This window comes from Heteronotia binoei, chromosome 6 (assembly GCF_032191835.1).
Source record: "Heteronotia binoei isolate CCM8104 ecotype False Entrance Well chromosome 6, APGP_CSIRO_Hbin_v1, whole genome shotgun sequence".
Lineage (NCBI taxonomy): Eukaryota > Metazoa > Chordata > Lepidosauria > Squamata > Gekkonidae > Heteronotia > Heteronotia binoei.
In genome coordinates this window covers 99,211,508-99,232,114 of record NC_083228.1, presented here as the reverse complement: position 1 = coordinate 99,232,114, position 20,607 = coordinate 99,211,508, and the positions used below count along the sequence as shown (strand labels likewise).

At 44.0% G+C, this 20,607-nt stretch overlaps 1 protein-coding gene across 1 annotated transcript in view; it reads left to right on the top strand.

Moving 5' to 3' along the window:
• Positions 1–1,796: 1,796 nt before the first annotated feature.
• WDFY1 (WD repeat and FYVE domain containing 1) overlaps positions 1,797–20,607 on the top strand; it is a 34,571-nt gene continuing 15,760 nt past the window's right edge. The window contains exons 1-6 of the mRNA XM_060242195.1: positions 1,797–2,080; positions 5,571–5,638; positions 9,657–9,730; positions 12,279–12,333; positions 17,097–17,247; positions 19,928–20,040. Of these exons, the coding sequence (XP_060098178.1) occupies positions 1,944–2,080; positions 5,571–5,638; positions 9,657–9,730; positions 12,279–12,333; positions 17,097–17,247; positions 19,928–20,040 (598 nt within the window). The 5' untranslated portion in view covers positions 1,797–1,943. The remainder of the gene's footprint in view (positions 2,081–5,570; positions 5,639–9,656; positions 9,731–12,278; positions 12,334–17,096; positions 17,248–19,927; positions 20,041–20,607) is intronic.

The window sequence follows — 20,607 nt, the reverse complement described above, 5'->3', positions numbered from 1 at the left end:
CCATTCTGATGATCCCTCTGCTATTCGCAAGAATGCAAGATTCGAAGGACCCTCTCCTTCCATGTTCTTGTGTGCCTTCTTGGCACACACTGATGCAGCAAAATTTTACATTCAGAAATCAGTTTTGTCATAATTAACGCTTATGAATATACTGCAACAGTTTCCCAAACCATTAACCTTTTTTTTAATGGTCAAGGAAAAACAATCCATTATGTCACTAGAAGAAAGCTGGATGAATAAGTTGTTTTCCAGCAATTTTGGTTGATGAAATTTAGCACCACTAAATTTAGGGCTACTCTTTGTTAGTAAACTAAAAAAAAAGAGTTCTTTGCCTTAAGCTGGAATCTCAGTGCAAGGTATTTATTAACAGCAGTTGTTTGTGATCTAATATATTTCTAGAAAGTTTCTCCCCCAGTTTAACTCTGTTGGTTGTGTGAAATGCTGTCTTACCGTTCATGACAACATCACATCCTTCTTGTATCAACATATTTCATAGAACCACAGTGCAGTGGTCAAGAGAAACTCAAGTTCAAATTCCCACTTGGTCATGAAGCTCACTGGGTAACTCTGGGTCAGTTATTCTTAGCCTCACCTGCAGCACCTGTCAGTTGCCAACTGACTAGTCAACCTATAGGGAAAGTTCCTGATTGGCTGCTGCCTTAGAAGGCTGGAGCCAAGACCTAGTATGGCCACTTGCCTGGGACCCTTCAGTCACAGTACAGCCATGGTAAAGCAATGATTCTGCTTCCTGAAGGGTTAAAGATCAGTGCATGTCAGTTAATTTTATTGCTGTTGGTTATTTGTGAATGTACTCTGAATGGATCCAGAAGGGCCACCCGGTGATGTATTCTTGGCTGTGATACAGATGCAATTACAAAAGAGACCTTTTAATAGCTGTTTTACAACTATTTGCAATGCAGAGGCAGCACCAGGCCCTTCAAGAGGAGTCTCATCTGTTTAATGTACATAGGAGCAGAGCGAGACTTTTGGGACATGGCAAATCTGAATCTGAGGAACCTCTGATTTACAGAAGCAGGACCCATTTCCTTCCTTCCTTCCTTGGTATAGTGCTTGGGCTAGGATCTGACTGCCAGGTGGAAGCTTGGAACCTTCGCTGTCACACACACACACATACACAAAGCCGAACCTACCTCAAAGGGATGTTGTGAAAATAAAAATGTAGGAGAGGAGAACATGTAAACTGCTTTGGGGAGAAAGGCAGAGTATAAGCGAAGTAAATAAAGTAAATGATGGTACTATTACCAGAAGTAGTAAACATCATTGGGTTTCATACTTTGCGTTGGGAAATTCCTGGAGATTGGAGCGTGGAGGTTAGGCAGAGCAAGGTTTGAGGAGGGATCTCAACTGAGTCCCCCTTTCGAAGTATCTATTGTCTCCAGAACAGAGAGATCACTTATAATTCTGGGGCAACCCTAAATGGAGCGCTTGCAATATTCTTTAAGCACTAGGTTAAATCATCCACTACAATGATGTGCTTATTTTCACACAGGAAATGAGGGCGAATTCATTAATTTACCAAGGAAACATATTCTGCTTTCATGTTTATCGATAAATATCACTGAGTTGTTACAATGAGTCTTACGGCAACAGCCCGAGCTTCTTCATCTATACTAAATTTCGTCTATATAATTCAGAGTCCAATGATCGACCTGGCTACGAGGAGACTGAGACAGTAATGAACTCCTCTCGAACTACGGCGGTCCCGCTATTCTGTGGTTTACGGCACTTAACAGCGGCACAGATTTAGCGGCCGGCCCTTACGGCCCAGCTTCTTCCGGAGGCGGCGCTCTTCCTGCTCCTACGGAAAATGGCCGGGCGCTGAGTTCTTCCGGCGGTCCCGCCAGTCCGGCTGCTCCGGGCCGCTCTCCGCGCCTGCCGCTTCTCCTCCTTTCCCTTCCCTTCCCTTCCCGCTGGCCTGCGCCATGGCGGCCGAGATCCACTCGCGGCCTCAGAGCAGCCGGCCCGTCCTGCTGAGCAAAATCGAGGGGCACCAAGACGCGGTCACCGCCGCCCTCATCATCCCCAAGGAGGACGGCATCATCACGGCCAGCGAGGACAGGTGACGACGAGCCCCTGGGGAGCAGCGGGCAGGGCCGGCAGACGCAGCCCGGAGGAGGGCGCCCGACTGGCGCGAAGGGGCTTGCTGGCCCCGGCGGGAGGGAGGGGAGGGCGCTCTTCCTGGCTGCATTGGGCAGGGTGGCGGGGTCCCGTGCGCGTCCTTCTCGTCGTCCCTCTAGGGGGCGCTGGAGGAGTCCGTTCCTTTCTGCCCCCTTGAGACCAGGCTCGGATTGTCCGCGGAAGACGCAGCTGTTTTCCCTCCCAATCTACAAAAGGCACCCACGAGGAAATAACGTGGGAAGGAAGCCAGTAAGCCGGGAGCGACACGCCCCCCTCTCCCTTGTCCCAGCTGGACTGTCCCATAAAAGGGAGAGGGGGAACGTGGTCCAGAGCCCTGCTGGATCTAGCCCAGCGCCCACTTTCACACGGTGGTCTGCCGGTTACCCTGGAAGACCAACAAACGAGGTGTAAAGGCTGAGGCCCTCCTCTGATGTTGCCTCCTAGCACTGCTTTTTAGGAGGTTTTCTGATTTTCAGTATGGAGATCCCTTTTAGTTACCATGGCTAGTAGCCGCTGATAGACCCGTTCTCAGTGAATCGGCTTAATCCTCTTCTAAAGCTATCTATAAGGATTAGGTAAAATCTCTTATTAACGTTTCTCCCTCTCCCCTCACAAATATGCCCAGTCAGATACAATCCCTTGCTGTTCCACAGTTGTTCATTCTTCCTTTTCCACCCACCCCAGACTCCCTGTAGAAGAGGGAGGGGAAGCATAGTGATCACCCAGTTTGTTTGATCTTCAGAATGTGGAAGGGGACAAGAGAGGAGGAGAGTCGTCTTGAGGTGTAGAGGGGGTGCCTCACTTTTTGGCCTCTAGCTAATAAGGGCTTTTCTCCAGTCCTGTAAACCTTACCAAGTACCAGAAGTCCTGGCAGGGTTCACATTTTTTCTCTGTTCCCACCCCCTAGGTATTATGGGTGCTGGTGGGAGGTAGCATATCAGTGTGGGGAAAGCACTTTGCAGAGGTTTTAGAGGTACAGATTTTTGAATTATTGTGCATTGCAGGGCCTTGGAAAGTAGTTTCTAGGCTAAAGCTTAAGTTTTGCTGGAACAGGACTTTTCTCTCATCCATTCCCTCTGCCTACCAGTAATTCACACTGGCTACAGGTATAAAAAGATAAGAGAACACCACGTCCTTTTTGTGGGAGTTATGAAAGCCCTTCCCCTAGTTTGGATAGATGGCCTTATATACGAATCGGGGAAGCAATAGAGAAATCAGTTTATTCATAGGACTCAGTGCTCACTTAGCCTTGGCCAATGCAGATAGGCTTGTAGGTTGCCCAGTGCAGACTCTCTTCATTATACATATTCTAACCCTGGTGGAAGGATGGCTACCTCTTTATAGGGTGAGCATAGCTTTCAAGACAGGTGATGTTTAGACTGGACTGATAAGAGGATTTTTTTGACAGATCAGTTTGATGGTTCTGCTTTGCCTTGAGATATTGCAGAGTGACCCTAGAGGCATGGCTGGTGAAGTTGTAGAGACTTAGAATTCCCATCTTTAACAGGAGTATGTTTTTGGGTTGGGCACAGCTGGCTTCTGGGAAGAATAATTTTGTGGTTCTCATTCAGTCTGTGTGCAGAAAACTTTCACAGCGTCCAGTGAATTCTGTCCTTGAGCTTTTCCCAGTTATATGCATGGATGAATTCCAGATTCAGAACCCTTACTAGTCTTTAGAATAGTAGTTTGCAGTTAGCAGCATAACACAATTACAGATAGAATGTCGTCAACATCTGTCCAGCATATAACACTGCCCTACCTTTGCCCTTATTGTGGTGGAGTCGTTTGCTTTTTCGGCAGGTGGCACACATGGAAATCTGTAAAGAAACTGAGGTGAGCTTTAGCTTTCCATAAGTCACTGGGTGGTACTCTGTTTCACAATATCAAAGAATTAATTGTCGCAGGTTCATGAGAGCCTTTGGGAATTACAGCATCCGTTGCATTGGATTCTGTTGGAGCTAAGAAAATAATTCTTGTTTCCTCAAACTGGATGAACTTTTATCTGCCATCACAGCATAAACAGTCACTCAAGGATAAAAGGCAGAAATCTTGAATCTAGGCTTTTACTCTGAAATATTGCTTGAGCTGTAGAGAAGGGACATTCCTCTTGTTGCCAGAAGGACAGCAGCGGAAAGATGTGTGGCAGCAGATCTCCTGACATTAGGCAGGGTAGACGTCTGTAGAGGGTGTTATGACACATGGTACCCCAGCTGACAGCTAAGACCTAATATAGAGCAGTCGCTGTGTAAATTGCCTGCAGGCAAAATCCCCAGGAGAAACCTTACCTCTGTGGTGAACTGATTGGGTGTATAGTCTGTCACAGTGGGGATATAATGTGTCAGTTCTTGATCTCAAATCTCTTCTGCAGCACTACTTTGGTTCATTGTGTTCTTGTGCCCAGGGAGTAACAATGTGTAAGTTCTGTGTAAAGTATAAACTGGACCTCTCTTTAAAAGTGTGAGGAAGGTGGTTGGAAGGAAATGTCTGTTTTATTGTCACCTTTGTCATTGTTACAATTGTTTTATGTTATGTCAAAATATTTTCCAAGAACTCTTCAACCCCAGTTGCTTTACAACTGTTTGATCTTTGGGTTTCTTAGTGAGCCTTTTCTGTTGCATGCATAAATATTACTGGAGTGCACATGTATCTCCTGCGGTCATGAGAATGGCAAGTGAAGAGTCTGTGCTCCTGCTTCCAAATTAAAATAAGAAGGCTTATTAGGGATTTGAATATACTTCCTGTGCCCATACACCATACTAAATTACTTTTCCTTGTGGTGGCAAGAAAGGGGGTATCTTGGTTGGATATCAGGGGAAATACTACCTAGCTCCTTTTAGTACCTTCTTATCAAGACTTAGAGTTGCATTTGGAGATCAAGTGGATCTGAATCCTTTGGTTTCTCTGTGCAGATTTGAGTTGAAGAAGCAGACTGAGGCTACAGTCCTAAGAACACTTCCTTGGGTGTAAGTCCTGTTGAATGAAATGGAACTTAATTCTGAGTAGACCTGCTTAGGATTGGTCCCAGAATGTGTGCAATTACATCATAGTTCCATTCAATCACTTAACACTAGCATGGGAGAAAAGTCCATTTGTGCAGTGCGGTTTTTGCAAACCTGGAAAGAGGCATGCACAAAATAATGCTTTACAGTTCAGATCAGCAGCTGCTACATAGCTGTAATTCTGTTGCACGTGATAAAAAGTTTCCATTGAATGTTATGGGAACTGCTTAGTAGTGAAGAAGCAAGGAAGTGGGTCTTAAGGACAACAGACAGAATTAACTTATTTAATGTGAGTTTGTAAGGTAAGTATGCATTAGATGTTTGCTTGAATGCTCTTGAAATGTAGTATTATTTTTTGCTAGTGAGCCCATAAGGAGGAGTTTCTCATAAAGAATTACACAAGCTGGTTCTCTCTCTCCCCCGTGTTCACAGGACGATCAGAGTCTGGCTGAAGAGGGATAGTGGGCAGTACTGGCCCAGCATTTACCACACCATGTCATGTAAGTAACTTCATTCCCTGCTTTGTGGTGCCTGTGTCTTGTGCTGAATCTGTCTGGGTCACAATCCCACTGGAATGTGTTGGTTAGGACATTTCCATCCCATCCTTCCTCCGTGGAGTTTGGGGCAGTGTACAGGCCTCTTCCCTCTTGTGTTTTATCCTCACAACAGCCCTGTGAGACTGAGGGAGTGACAGGCATAATGTTTTCTAATAATTTTGTGACAAGCAATGGTCTGAACCTGGGTCTCCAACTCCTAATCTGATACTACACCACACTGGCACATCCTCTCTGGTGGTGGTGTAGGTGGCAGTAGGTGCTAAACAGACGTATGTGTAATCTCTGCATGTTGATGATGTCTATGTCTTGTTCTACACCAGTATGGAAAAATTAGCCTCTACTGATGTAACTGATCTTTAACGTGCGTATTAGTGTTTCATTTGATTTACGTCCCTTTCATATGGGTCCTTCAACCCACTTCGGCTTCTGAAAGTAAAAGGATGTTTAAGGCTTTGCACACCTTAAAAATAAAATGCTTCCCTCCTGAAATGCATGAAGCCTTAATCCATGTTTCTTGGAACGGATTTTGGTCTGTTTTTATTGTCATGCATTATACTTGAGGTGTGTGAAACCTTTAAAAAAATCTGTTTGCTTTCAAAAGCTAAAACATGTTTTAAAGAACGCACATGAAAGTTAATTTTTTACATTTATTTATTTATTTTTGATTTATATCCCGCCCTACCCCACCGAGGCGGGCTCAGGGCGGCTCACAACACAAAAGCTAACAAGAATCAATTTAAAAATACATTAATAATTATACAATAAAATACATAAAAACACATAAAACTCACATCAATATGCACTATGCTACCTTTCCTTAAATCAGTTCTTCAAATATTCCAGTATTCAATCATCTGATGTTCGAGATTTAATGTTCAGGCATTCCGATATCAACTAATTATATGCCAACCGGAAGAGGGCTGTTTTGCAGGCCCTGCGGAACTGTTCAAGGTTCCGCAGGGCCCTCGCCTTCTCTGGGAGCTGGTTCCACCAACAGTGAGCTGCAATCGAAAAGGCCCTGTCTCTGGTCGCTTTCAGACGGGCCTCCTTTGGCCCAGGGATTATAAGGAGGTTCTGGTGCTGAAAGTAACACAAGGAGCTGCTGCAGGCTGCACTTTATCTTGTGATGTATTATTGGCTAAAAAGGTGCTGACCTTCCTGAGATTAGTGTTGTATGTCTTCCTTATTATATTGTTCTATTCTTCCGCTGTCCTTCAAAAAAAAAAAATCTGCTGCTGCAAGAAATGTGAATGGTGTTCACTGACCACTACTTATTTCTTTTGTAGAATAAAAGACAGACACGTGCTTTTAAGGAATATTTAATTAGTTAGGTGCATCTGAGGCCTGGATGGTAAAAAATACATACCAATTTCAATGCTTATCTTGTGCAATACCAGCTGTTTGATAATTCCTTGGTGATCTTCATGCAGGCTTTATGTGGCGATGTTCACATGCATTGAAACCCCTGGTTTTCTTCACACAGGGGCTCAGTTGTTTCCTAATAGGCTCTTCCATGCATGCAATGATAGAATTATAGAAGAAAAAGAGTTTTGAGACTTTGAGCTATTTTGTAAAAAAGCAAGCCACGGATGTGTTTGCAAGGCTGTAGTGGGGGGGGGGGGGGAGGAAAACCTTCCTTTGGCATCTGTGTTGCTTAACTTAATAGATACATAAAGATTGCCGTATTTCCCATTGCTGTTGATTAGAATAAAATGTTCCTCTAAATTCCTCTTTTTCTCCTTGGATGCTTTTGTGACCCCTTACGACCTCAGTTTTGAGAATCTTTGTTGTCATTGTTTTGGCCTAATGGTTCTGTGGTAGGTTTATTTGAGGCATCTGGACATCTGTATGTAGTTCACAAGATATATCATGTGATAATGCTATCTGCATCTTCTGTTCGTTTGTTTCCTCCTTCACCCCCTTGACTTGGGAAGCATAGATTCACAGAATCATAGAATTGGAAGGGACATCCAGGCTCATCTAGTCCAGGGGTGGCCAAACTTGCTTAACATGAGAGTCACAGAGAATAAATGTCAGATGTTTGAAGCCGTAATACATGAATTTTAGATGTTTGAGAGCCAAAAGGCAGGCAGGCAGGCAGGCAAGCAAATAGATGGGGGGAGGGATAGGTGGAAGGAAAGCAACTTTAACTTTAAATGCATTCTCCAATCTGCTGGTGGAATGGTGGAGAGCCAGTTTGGTGTAGTGGTTAAGCGTGTGGACTCTTATCTGGGAGAACCGGGTTTGATTCCCCACTCCTCCACTTGCACCTGCTAGCATGGCCTTGGGTCAGCCATAGCTCTGGCAGAGGTTGTCCTTGAAAGGGCAGCTGCTGTGAGAGCCTTCTCCAGCCCCACCCACCTCACAGGTTGTCTGTTGTGGGGGAGGAAGGTAAAGGAGATTGTGAGCCGCTCTGAGACTCTTCGGAGTGGAGGGCGGGATATAAATCCAATATCATAAATAAATAAAACTTATTATTATCATCTTCTTCTTCTTCTGTAAAGAGAGAAATGCCTTCTCCAATCCGGCCAACAGGGTGATGGGGGCTTTGAGAGCTGCACAATATGTGTAAAAGAGCTGCGTGTGGCTCCTGAGCCACAGTTTGGCCAACCCCTTGCACAGTGCGGGAAATTCACAAATACCTCCCTGTTCACACCCCAATGACCCTGCTCCATGCCCAGAAGATTGCAGAAAATCCTCCCTGGCAAAAGTGGTCTGGAAAAAATTGCTTCCTAACCCCAAAGTGACAACTGGCATGTCTCTGACCATGTAAGAAAAGGCCAGGAAATGCAACCCTTCCTGCCCTCCCTCTGATGATCAGCCTAAATTCATAGAACTTAGCAAGACAGCAAGTCTGTCAAAGTGACCCTGGCCTTCTGTGTGAGATATTTAGATTTGACACCCAAATAGGAACTATATTGACTTCTTCTGGCAGGAAATACAGTCACATTGTCCTTGTATTGCCCAGTTGCATATGATGAAACATTGCCTCTGTGGGGCTCATTTGCTGAACTGAAGCTCTTCTTTCTCTCACGTGTCTTGCAAATTAGTATCCAGTTTAGCTAACAGAAGCAGTCCCATGGCGCAGAGTGGTAAAGCAGCAGTACTGCAGTACTGCGGTCTGAACTCTCTGCTCACGACCTGAGTTTGATTCTGGCGGAAGCTGGATTCAAGTAGCCGGCCCAAGGCTGACTCAGCCTTCCATCCTTCCAAGGTCGGTAAAATGAGTACCCAGCTTGCTGGGGGGAAAGTGTAAAAGACTGGGGAAGGCAATGGCAAACCACCCCGTAAAAAGTCTGCCGTGAAAAGGTTGCGAAAGTAACATCACCCCAGAGTCGGAAACGACTGGTGCTTGCACAGGGGACCTTTCCTTTCCTTAGCTAACAGAATGACAGCCTTTGTATTGCTACCTTTCACTCTCATTCTTAATCTAACAGGAAAAGAAGCAAATGCTTCCTGATTGTAGACTTATATTTCCCTTGCCAGATTGTTCTGAAAAGGTTTTGAAATCTGAGAAATCCCTTGACTGGGTCAGCCTAAATGTTTGTTATTTCCAGTAAATGTTGTTGATCTGAACTAAGGGTGCGACCTTACTGGTGAGAAAAGCCTAGCATACTCCTAGACTGTTAGCATCAGTTTAATCTACATAAAATGAGCAAGAAAAATTTTCATGGCACAGAGATCAGCATTATTGCCTGCTGATGTTTTCAGATGGGCTTAAAAAGTATAAGAACAGGTCAGTAAAAACAAAGTTGTCAGCCCTACTCTCAAACAAGAAAGTAAGATAACAAGAGTGCACTGGTTTACACAGAATCCATTCTGCTTTTTCTTGGCAGGTGCATGGAGATAAGAATCACAGTGTGGTTTAAACAGTGGTTTACCTTGCTATTGGTTGGGTGGGCCAAAGTACAGAATCATCCTAAGTCATGCTTACATTGTGATCATTTATCTTTCATGGCAGCTCCTTGTTCCACTATGGCATATCACCATGACAGCAGACGAATATTTGTAGGCCAAGACAATGGAGCCATTATGGTGAGTCTCTTGTTTCTTTTCAGTAATTAAAAATAAATTTTGCTATGGGCCTAATATGATCCTTGCTGTCATTCATATGCTTCTGTGTTTAACCGGACATTTTTGGAACAGCTGTTCATATCATATAAAGCACCTCTTGTGTAAGTCTTGAGAGAATTCCTGAATGTGATGGGAAAAATTAACTCTCTGGCATAAGAGAGTTAGTGTTATTAGCCAGTTTGCAGCTGATTAACATGGTTTCAAATTGGGATTATTTTCCATTAACCTAATTAAATCTATAAGAGGTGACCCAATAGCTTTCAGCTTATCCTGTAAAGAGAAGTATAATTTCGCACACGCTGCTCGTTGCGGACTCACCAGTGAGCTATCGCTGTTTAGCACTGAGCCAGCAATGTCCTTGGCATTGTACACCTCTCTCAAGTGAAATGGTTCCATCACAGTGGGTTTACAACCTGTTGTAGGAGAAATCAGTGACTGATGGCGTAATAGTAGAGATACTCAAAAAGGGAACCTGTTTCTGGAGTGTATCTTTCCAAGCCACAGGTAGGGGAGGGGATCACATGATTCAGTGTTGTTCTGTATGAGGTAGGCGACCTCTATACAGGGGGAACTCCATGAGCAGATTAGTCCAGAACCCCTTTTCCTAACACCTGGTTTTCTGTACACAAGGAATGTTTTTTGTATGGTGAAGCATTCAATCTAAGCTATCACCTGCCATCTGAAGTGATACAGCCCGGATGCAAGTTTATCATGGCACTTTTTGCTAAAAGAGGACATGTGTACTTAAGGGCTCTGAAGAGAGACAGGAGAACTGACTTGGGAATCTGACCTTGAGGTCAGCAGATCTGACAGCTGATTAACAGTGGTCCCATTCAGTCCACTGTTAATGAAAAATGTAGGTCTGGATGGAGAATTAGCCATTTCCAGTTGTCTGTGCAAAGAATGTATTTGCAAGTTTAAAGCAGGCTTCTGCACTTTGCTGCTGTGGAAAATCCAAACACTGTACGGTGGTGAGAATTTGTTTTTCATCCAGGGGTAAGGACTGGAAATGACAGAGCTATGCTCTTGTCTTTGCTTTTCAGCCTATTGAGAGTTTCATTCCTGAATGTGATGTGACCATCACATTGTGCGATATATGCACTGTGCATCCTGCCCACAGTTTGACATCTACCAATTTGATGATAAGTGACATGCAGACTAGTTCATGCAGCTTTAATGTACTTCTTTTCCACACCTTTATCCAGAATATTTGCAAAGCAACTCTTTATGCCTCTTAGCAAATGTTTCTTGCCAGTAGAAAACGGATACGTCAGTGAGAAGGATTCTGACAGTCTTCCCAGAGATCTGCCCATTTTCCCTCTGCAGGACATCTTGTATGCAGCAGAATGTTGCAGTGTTCAATCTCCTGGCTGCATTCTGAAGTAGTGCAGGCCCTGAGAGCTTTTGCTTTTCTAGACTCTGTAAATGAGCTCTTAGCCATAGAGCTTTCACAGGGTCTGGATATTGTTTGTGTTTGTGCATGTTGCTGTTGAAGTAAACAGACCGGCTGCTGCTTAATTGAAGGCCAAGAGACTCTTCTTTAAAGTGGTGACTGCAAAATGGCCTCAACCCATACCCCTCATTTGAACTTCAGTCTCTCTGTTGTGCTGGGTAGCAGTTCTCAGGACAAGGATCTCCAGTGTGGTGCTCCTGGGTGCATTGGCACCTGCCTGCCAAGTGTTTTTAGAAAGTATTTGGAGCCAGGTAGGGCTCCTGCCTTGCTGGATTTCTGATTGGCCATTAGAAATCCAATTGGCTGTACAGAGTAAAGTCATTGTTCACAGCATCTGCCACCAATGTTTGTTCTGCCTCACCCCTCTATCCCTTTATCGTTGTTTTCAAATTATTCTTCTTGTCCCTGTGTGTGGCTCCACCTCCTGTCATGGCCATTTTGAGGTGGGCTCCCCTCCTGTGGCACTCATTTTGTAATTCTCTCCACTACTTTGTATAACAATACCAAAGGTGCCCACAGACTCAAGAAGGTTGGGGGACCCCTGTCTTGGGCTGTCTCTGAAATCATTCTTTGGAAATCCCCAATGAAGCTCAGCAGATCATAAAGCTAATTTAGTTCACTAAAACAGTTGGAAGAGACTGAAGTTTCCCTTTCCAGCTTATTTTCACAATTTGAAGCCATTTTATCTGGCTTGTTGAAAGGACAGTAAAATGTCAAGTGTTGTTGAAGTAATAATCCTTTATAAGAGGCTGTCTGGCAAACGCAAAGTACAAAATCTTTCTGCCAAATAGGCCCCTTTACACTCTCTCTAACTAATGCTTGTAAAAATTTCCGTATTGGTTCCCTTCTTCCCTCAGAGGAGGCTGCAGCATCTCCAGTAACCATACTCATAGCAGGTTTTCAGCATTTTCCACCATGAAATGTAAGATGCAAGTAGGCAACTTTTTGCAAATGATTGTGCCATAGAGCTTATGAGGAAACCTTTGGGTGAACAACTGGTGCCAACTTCATTCTCTGCTTCTGGTCTCTTAAGAGTTCCTTTAACTTTGATTTCAGGAGTTTCATATCTCAGAAGACTTTAACAAGATGAACTTCGTCAGGACCTACCCAGGTAATAAAACAACGAAGCAGGTATTACTTTGCCCATAAAAACTTTTAACTGGAAATATTAGTCCGAGTAGCAACCTATGTCCAGTGTTTGCATAAGTTATTCCTGTTTGCAGACCTAAGTTGGAGCTTGCCAGAATATGTTAACTGATATAATTAGCTGAAATAATTTTTTTAAATGGTGGTACATTTTACCACCAGCGGCATCTGGATCGAGGTGGCGTGGCGGTGCTGATGTTATTAGGTCTGTCGGCTGCGTTCGATACGGTCGACCATCAGTTACTGACTCGTCGCCTCGCTGACGTAGGGGTTAGGGGGTCGGCCCTACAATGGCTTTCCTCCTTTCTCAAGGGACGGGGACAAAGGGTGGCAATCAGGAGTGAGCTATCCCAAAGGCACATACTAGATTGTGGGGTGCCGCAGGGAGCAGTCCTCTCCCCAATGTTGTTCAACATCTATATGTGCCCCCTTGCCCAGATTGCCCGGAGGTATGGGCTTGGGTGTCATCAATATGCAGATGACACTCAGCTCTATCTGCTAATGGACGGCCGGCCTGACTGCGTCCCAGGGAACCTGGACCTGGCTTTGCAGGCCAGGCAACTTGGCTTAGGCTGAGTGGGCTGAAGTTGAACCCGACGAAGACAGAGGTCCTTTGTGTGGGTCGCGGCGGTCTGGGGAGGGAAATTCCTCTCCCGGTTTTTGATGGTGTACCACTGAAAGCGGCGCACCGAGTCAAGAGCTTGGGGGTCCTACTGGAGCCTTCATTATCAATGGAGGCCCAGATAGCGGCCACTGCCAAGTCAGCGTTTTTTCATCTGAAGCGGGCACGGCAGTTGGCCCCCTTCCTAGAGCGCCGGGACCTAGCAACAGTGATTCATGCAACGGTCACCTCAAGATTGGATTACTATAATGCCCTCTACATGGGGCTGCCTCTGTGCCGAACCCAGAAGCTGCAGCTGGTGCAGAACGCGGCGGCTAGGTTGTTATTAGGGCTCTCGAAGTGGGAGCACATACGGCCGGGCCTACACAGACTGCACTGGCTGCCAGTTATATACTGGGTTCATTACAAAGTGCTGGTTATTACCTTTAAAGCCCTATATGGCCGAGGACCTGTCTACCTAAGGGACCGTCTCTCCCCATATGAACCCCAGAGATTACTGAGGTCAGCGGGGAAGAACCAGCTGACTATCCCCGGGCCAAAGGAGGCAAAACTCCAAAATACCTGTACACGGGCCTTCTCTTTTGCAGCGCCACACCTTTGGAACCAGCTCCTGGAAGAAGTGCGGGCCCTGCGGAGCCTTGAACAGTTCCACAGGGCCTGCAAGGCCATCCTTTTTAAGATGGCCTTTGCCGATTGAATGATCGATGGATTCGCTTAAAGTGACTTGCCATCATATTTGCTGATAGAATAGCACCAGAAATATTGATTTTTAACTTATAACTAGAATGTTTTAAGATTAATGTTGTTTTTAATACCTATTGTATAACTTATTGTATGAAATGCTGTTAGCTGCCCTGAACCTTCTTCGGTGGGGAGGGTGGGATATAAATAAAATGTTATTATTACCACAATAGTGGTAATACTGGTGGTTGACATTATCCTGAGGCCAAAAGATAAACTATGGGTTCTCATTAGAGAACTTCTGTGTGCTTTTTTCTTTTATGCATCTGCACATATATGCATGAATATGCACATAGCTATATTACCTAGGACAGTTTTTTCTCCTGTATTTCCTTTTTTAACAGATGTGCATATGTATAAACATGCTCTTGGTTCTATGCATCAGTGATAAGATGGTAATGAACCAGGGTATAGACTTTCCATCAGCATGTGACCATATTTGGTTTTTGGATTTCTCATGAATTGTGGCAGATATTTACAAAAACTAGAGAGGCTTAATCTACTGCTGATTCAATTACTTTTCTCTGCTGCTGTATTGTGGTGGAGTGATTCGTCATGGGAAACTCCCACAGGCCTTGGGAAAACCTTTCCTTTGTACAGTGCAGTAATGCTCACTCTGGCCAGAGGCACTGAAAAATTCCTGCCTTCTGTGAGCTTGTGTTCTCTTTGGGAAAACTTTTCCAGTGGTTATGAGAGATGTGAGAGGAGAGAATGTCTGCACAAAACAGAGCAGAGTGGGCATGTGGGAACAGAATAGGCTACAGTCACATGCTCAAAGGGGACTAATGTGATGCTCTACATATAAACCACCCTTTTCTGTCATGAGGCCAAGCCCGTAGGAGCAGATCAATCTCATGACTTCTTGTCATTTTGCGCCAGAAATTTGTTTCCTTTTAAAGGAGACTTTGTGTTCAGAAGTAGCCACAGAAGGCCCTTTATGGCAAAGCAGATGATTTGTTTTCCCATTCCAAAGGAATCCTTCTTTCTTAAAAGTAACTCTAATAGAAGAGAGTGCATTTTTCCCAGTTTTGTTCACCCTTTTTTTTCCTAATGTGATTATTTCAGCACTTTAAGAGTATATTGATATCCAGAAAGACACCACTGTGTTGATTCCCAAGCCATGCACCCCTGGAATGTGATATTGCAATGTAACCCTAGCATATTAATATGACACAGCAATGCCCATTTGAATTGGAATGGTCTTTCTTGCACATAATGGAGAAAAATCCAATTCCTTCTAGGCCTCAGACAGGCTGGAATGATGTCAAGTCTGATTCACAGGCTGGACAGACAATGCTGAACGGCTAAGAAGCATCCATCTTTCTGCTCCTGGAAATGAAGAATTCCAGGCCCAGAGGGGGACACATGGTGGGCAGAGCTGTAAAAGTTCCTTCACTTCTTTTGGCAACCCTTTAAGTCCTGTTATCAAAGCATAAAAAAATAAGGGTTACCAGGACTCCTGCAACACAAATAAATGGCTTGTATATATATGTTCTGTTATTCTTCAGGGCAAGACAGCAGAAACACAAAGGCTAAAGGTTAAGTGGCCATCTTGTTGTGAATGTGTGGTGTGCCTGTGGACTGGTCTCACATTTCTGCCAGGGAACAGAGTTTCTATTTTTCTTTGGTTATTGCTGGGGCTGTCGGGGTCGGCCGATCTCCTGGGCCCTTGGTGGGTGCCTATCCATGTTTGACGCTGTGGGGGAGGTCTATCTCTTTTGGGGAGCTTCGGGGGAGTCGGTTTGGAAGAACGGGGCCATGGGGAGTCGTTTGGCCAGTGTAGTTGGAATTCCTCCATTGGGGTGTGGATCTGTGGCACAGTGATCTCTGATTGGATGTTCCACGTGTGACACTCTGATTTTCCATTGGTGTGGCGCTCTGCTTCCTCATTGGGTGGTTGGATCACTTGACGTGATGTGGTTTGCCCTGGAGGGCGGGCAATCCCACCTGTCAGTTTTGGTCAAAGGGGAAAAAAGGGAATTCCTCCATCCTCTCCTCCCTCCATCCCTTCCTACCCTCACCCCCCTTCTTCTCAAGAGAAATCTCCCTCCAGAGGCCTTGTGTTTCCTCTGACTGAGCCTACCCTGCAAGATCTAGGTATTGTATCACCTCCCCCCCACATCCATACTTATTCAGCTAACCACTGTATTCCTCTTGTATGCTTGAAATTGTTTGATTGGGATGTAACTATTTGAAAACCTATACCTATAATAAAATATACCTATATAAAATCCGTTATTAACCAAAGGATTTTCAGTGGTCTATCTCCATAAACATTGACAGAGATCCTCGCTCACCTCACCTCTCATAGACTTACCATTTTGAGCTAAGAAATATTAATATTCCCCAATAAGAAGTTAGTTGAGGTGTAACAGCACTTTAAGAGTATATGCTGTGTGTTTAAGCTGAGCTGCTGATGTGTCCTTAATGGAGAAGGTCCTTCAGATTTCTGTATGCAGGAAGTGACAAACCACAAGGAGTCTTTATGAACAGACTTTCATTCAGCATTAAATGGAAAACCTTCATAGGGAGAAAACAAAGCCATGCTGGCAGTCTTTGTCTTTTTGGGAGCTGTAACTGTGGGTAAAGCTGTACATTACATGTAGCTTTGTAATTTTAAAAAAATTACATTTGCCTCCTAATTTATCGCTTAAGGGTGCAATTCTAACTGGGAGACCAGCATGGAAGAATATGGACTTGTTGAGCCTCACTCCCCCCTTCCCAGCTGTCCATCTACTGAAAATCATCACCTTCCACCAGTAACTAGTACCTTGCTTGGGAAATGATTACCTATGTCTTTTCCCCTTGTGAGTTTCAGTAGCTGTGAAGTGTATTTCAGATGAAAATGGCCAGGTGTCTCTCTGAGTGGGTGTTCAGAGATCTTTTCTCCCTCCTCCATGCCCCTTGCCTCGGCAAATATTCCTGGTTTTTGTTCAGTGATTTTAAAGATATTTCCTTTTTAAAAAATGAACTGAAATCTTCCCCTAGTACTTTAGAACTAGTTATTTTCACTATTTCATGCCTTTGTCTCATCCATGCAGTTAAATCAAGAGGCATGTGGGTGGAATAGCAGTAGGCTGTTCTTTCACTGCCCTTCATACTACTGACTGTGTGAGTGTGAACACATGAGTGGTGTCCTGTCTCAGAGCTCTGCTTTTCAGCAAGTGATGAGGAGCTGCAGAAGCTGTCTGAGAAGGCAGACAAAACCTTGTGTTTCTCACCACTCCAGTTGTGCAATGTACAAGAAGGCAGGAGAGCTTAAATTTCGGGAGAAGGTATAAAGGTGGAGACTCTCTGTTCCAATCAAAATGTCTATGTAAATATTTCTGGCTGTAAGTGGTTGCATTCTGTCTGTGTTTCTGCAGCTCATCAGAATCGAGTGTCTTCAGTTATCTTCTGCTTGGAAGCTGAGTGGGTTATCAGTACCGGCCACGATAAATGTGTCAGCTGGATGTGTACCAGGAGTGGAAACATGCTGGGAAGACATTATTTCACCTCCTGGGCCTCTTGCCTGCAGTATCCTTCAAAGTGGTTATATCATAATAAAATAAACGTGGAGATTTTCATGTTTGCATTTGGATCACGTGCCAGACTTCATCTCTCTACTGGAATATGTGATGACCAGTGGTCCATCAGTTGAGGAACCCTCTTTCACATGCTAAACAGATGCTCTAGAGGGCCAGCAGAGAATAGAAGCCAAGGGCCTTCACCTGAGGCTGCCTCTGGCCATCAGTATTTCAAGGTCTGCTTCCTTGATATATATGGCGGTACCTTTGTAATATAGATACTGAGAGTTTTAGAATGAACAATTCTCTTTGTTCATTTTCAGAGCCAGCCATTGGAAGCTGTAGTGTAGGGCTAATTTCTCATACATCCAGATCTTTTAATAACAGCCTACCACAGCTGTAAATAGTAACATCTTTAATTCTTGCAGTGGTCCTGTGTTGTGTCTCATTACTCACTATTCATGAAGATAGATGCAGGTGGACAGCCATGTTGGTCTGAAGCAGCAGGACAAAGTTTGAGTCCAGTGGCACCTTTAAGACCAACAATTTTTTATTCTGGGCCTAAGCTTTCACTTCTTCAGTTACAATAAAACTTTGCGGATCTTAAAGATGCCACTGGACTCAAACCTTTTCTATATAATATAATGTGACCCTTATTTTAAAAGATGACTCAAACTTTGTTCTACTCGCTATTCAGTCTTCATTTCCCATCAGTAATAGAAAGACCTGTTATTGATGCTAAATGAGTCTACCAGAGAACTGTTATTTCAATCCACATCCTATAGGATGAAGTTGGTACTCTTGTATTCAAGATCACACCATTAACATTTTCCCAGAAGGTATCTTCTTTTAGTGACTGATTTCACATCTTCAGAGGGAATTTCATCTTGGCATTACCCTGGTTGCTAGAGTCATTAAAGGCAAGGCAGAAATAATCATTTCACTGCCTCCTTAGTGCAGTAGCTAAGGAGTTGGTTAGAGAGGATTAAGCAAATAGACAACACACTAGCTGGGATATTCTGAGTAATTAACCATGATATTTCACAAATGTTAGGGGGTTTGAATCATACTCTTGGAAATGGTGTGATTACAAGTGCTTTGGACTAGCAGAGGCCCATCTTGACAAGAGATCCATGAGTAATATTCAGAGTATTGCACTGGGATACAGTTTGTGTACCTTGACCTGGATAGCCCAGGCTAGCCCAGTCTCCTCAGATCTCAGAAGCTAAGCAGGGTCAGCCCTGGCTGGTATTTGATGGGTGATTTCTAGGGAATACCAGGGTCATGTCAAGGAGGCAAGCAATGGCACACCAACTCTGACTGTCTCTTGCCTTGAAAACCTTAAGAGGTCACCATGTCAAGTACTGCACAGTCTTCATCGACGATGAGCTCTATGATGGTGAATCATAGGAGTTTATTCACTTAATGAAGAAGTTACAGGCCAAGACTATGTCTTGGTAGAACTGGGTTCCCCAGGCACAGACATATATTGTATGGCCCAGACTGTTATAAGTTTGAAGCATTGAGTGCCTTTTTGTGCTAATTCCAGTTAGAACAAATTACATCAAAAGCAATGGTCTCTGAGTGTAACTGACCTTGATGCTTAGGCGTACCACATAACTCAGGATGAGAAAAGATTACTTGTAAGTTTCCCAGACAAAACACATTTGATTAGCTTGCCAGCTACTCCAGCAAAACAGCAATGAGATTACAAAAGTCTGGATCAAAATGGAAGTGCTCATAGCAAGAAGAATTCTTGACACACTATAAGTCAGCTGTGACTTGATGGCACTTTCCATCACCACCACAGCTCATGCATCGTTGAGTGATTTTTGTCTTTAGGCTGTTGAGCTGGGAAGCAGTGAAGCACTACAGAAGGAACAAGATGGCAGGCTGAGTTGACCGCTTCATTGGAGTCCAAAGGATTTTCTTTTCTCACTTACAGGTCCCCCAAATTCTGGCTTCAGATTTTCTGGGGTCATTTTGTAGAAAAATGGGTGGTGGGGCTCATCCAAGGATTGTTTTGCAGCTGCACCCACTATTCAGTGGACAAGGTGGGAAGGAGGAGGTGGAACTCTCAGAAAGGTTCAGGAGCTGTGGTCCTGTGAGCTCCCAATGAATCCGAGGCTTGGGTGTACTTAAAGAAGTTGGAACACAGTGTGAATTATTGTTTGAAAAAATAATTTGTAGTCTTTATGTTAGTGTAACAATCTGAAAATCAGTGTTCCATTTCTTTTAAGACTAAGACAATCTAGTGATCTTTTCTTTGTATTAATGTAGACTTTTCTGTTTCTGGCTACCCCTCTGTGTGTCCTCTTAGTCAGCACCTATGGAATCCCAGCATGCAATGGCATGCGGCCTTATGTTTGCGTTGCTTCCGGTGTTCCCTGTAAATTGAGTTAGTGTGAGCTCACAGGTTTTAAGCCTCTGGTTCACATATTTTTGCCCTAGCTCAGGAAGGATGGCCTCAGAGCACACTAATTTGAAGCAGCCAGATTGCTTGCTCACAACTTTAATGCCAGTAGCTTGTGAATTAGAATTTTTGCTCACAAGACTCCACAGCTTAGAACATTGATTGCTTCTGCAGGCTGTAAAGTTTCTTCTGTCATTCAGCTGGTAAAAAGGCTCTGCTGCTTGTTAAGTGGGGACCTGGAACATAGAACGTCATTCCTTGACTTAGCTGTGCACAGATACGACTTTGAAACCCAGCATGCCTTTGTTGGTGACTATTCTGGGCAAATAACACTGTTGAAGCTGGAGCAGAACACATGCTCAGTCATTACAACCCTCAAGGGTCACGAAGGTAAAATTTACATCCTTTTAGTGCTAAATAAGATGCCAGTTTATCTTTTTTTCTTAGGAGAGGTGGAGGCAGCTGAGTTTTTCCTCCTGTTTCTGTGGTGCAGAATGAAGCACCACTAACAATGTGTTCTCACACTTCTCTCAGCTCTGCCTGCCTGCTGCTGTCATATGTGCCACCAGCTTTCCTGGCTTCTGGTTCTGTGGTCTGTTTCTCATGCAGATAGTAAACTACTGTTGCTTAAGACAGAATTTGTGAGGGTCTCTCCTTGTGCTTACAGGAAATGACTGACAGTAAAGACTCATCAGCACTTCTCTCTCTACTTTTTCTTTCCCATTTGGCTTGTATTCTGCCCTTTCCTGCGGGTGGGCTCAGGGCAGATAACAACATAAATCAGCCCACAGTTAAAACTTACAAATTAAAACCATAAACAATACAATAAGATCATAAAATGCAATGCAATAAGACCATAAAACAACAATAATATAATACAATAATAATATTTCTGTGGGATACAATGCAACAAACACTACTAGAAACATTGTAAACAAGGAAAATATTAGACCCAAA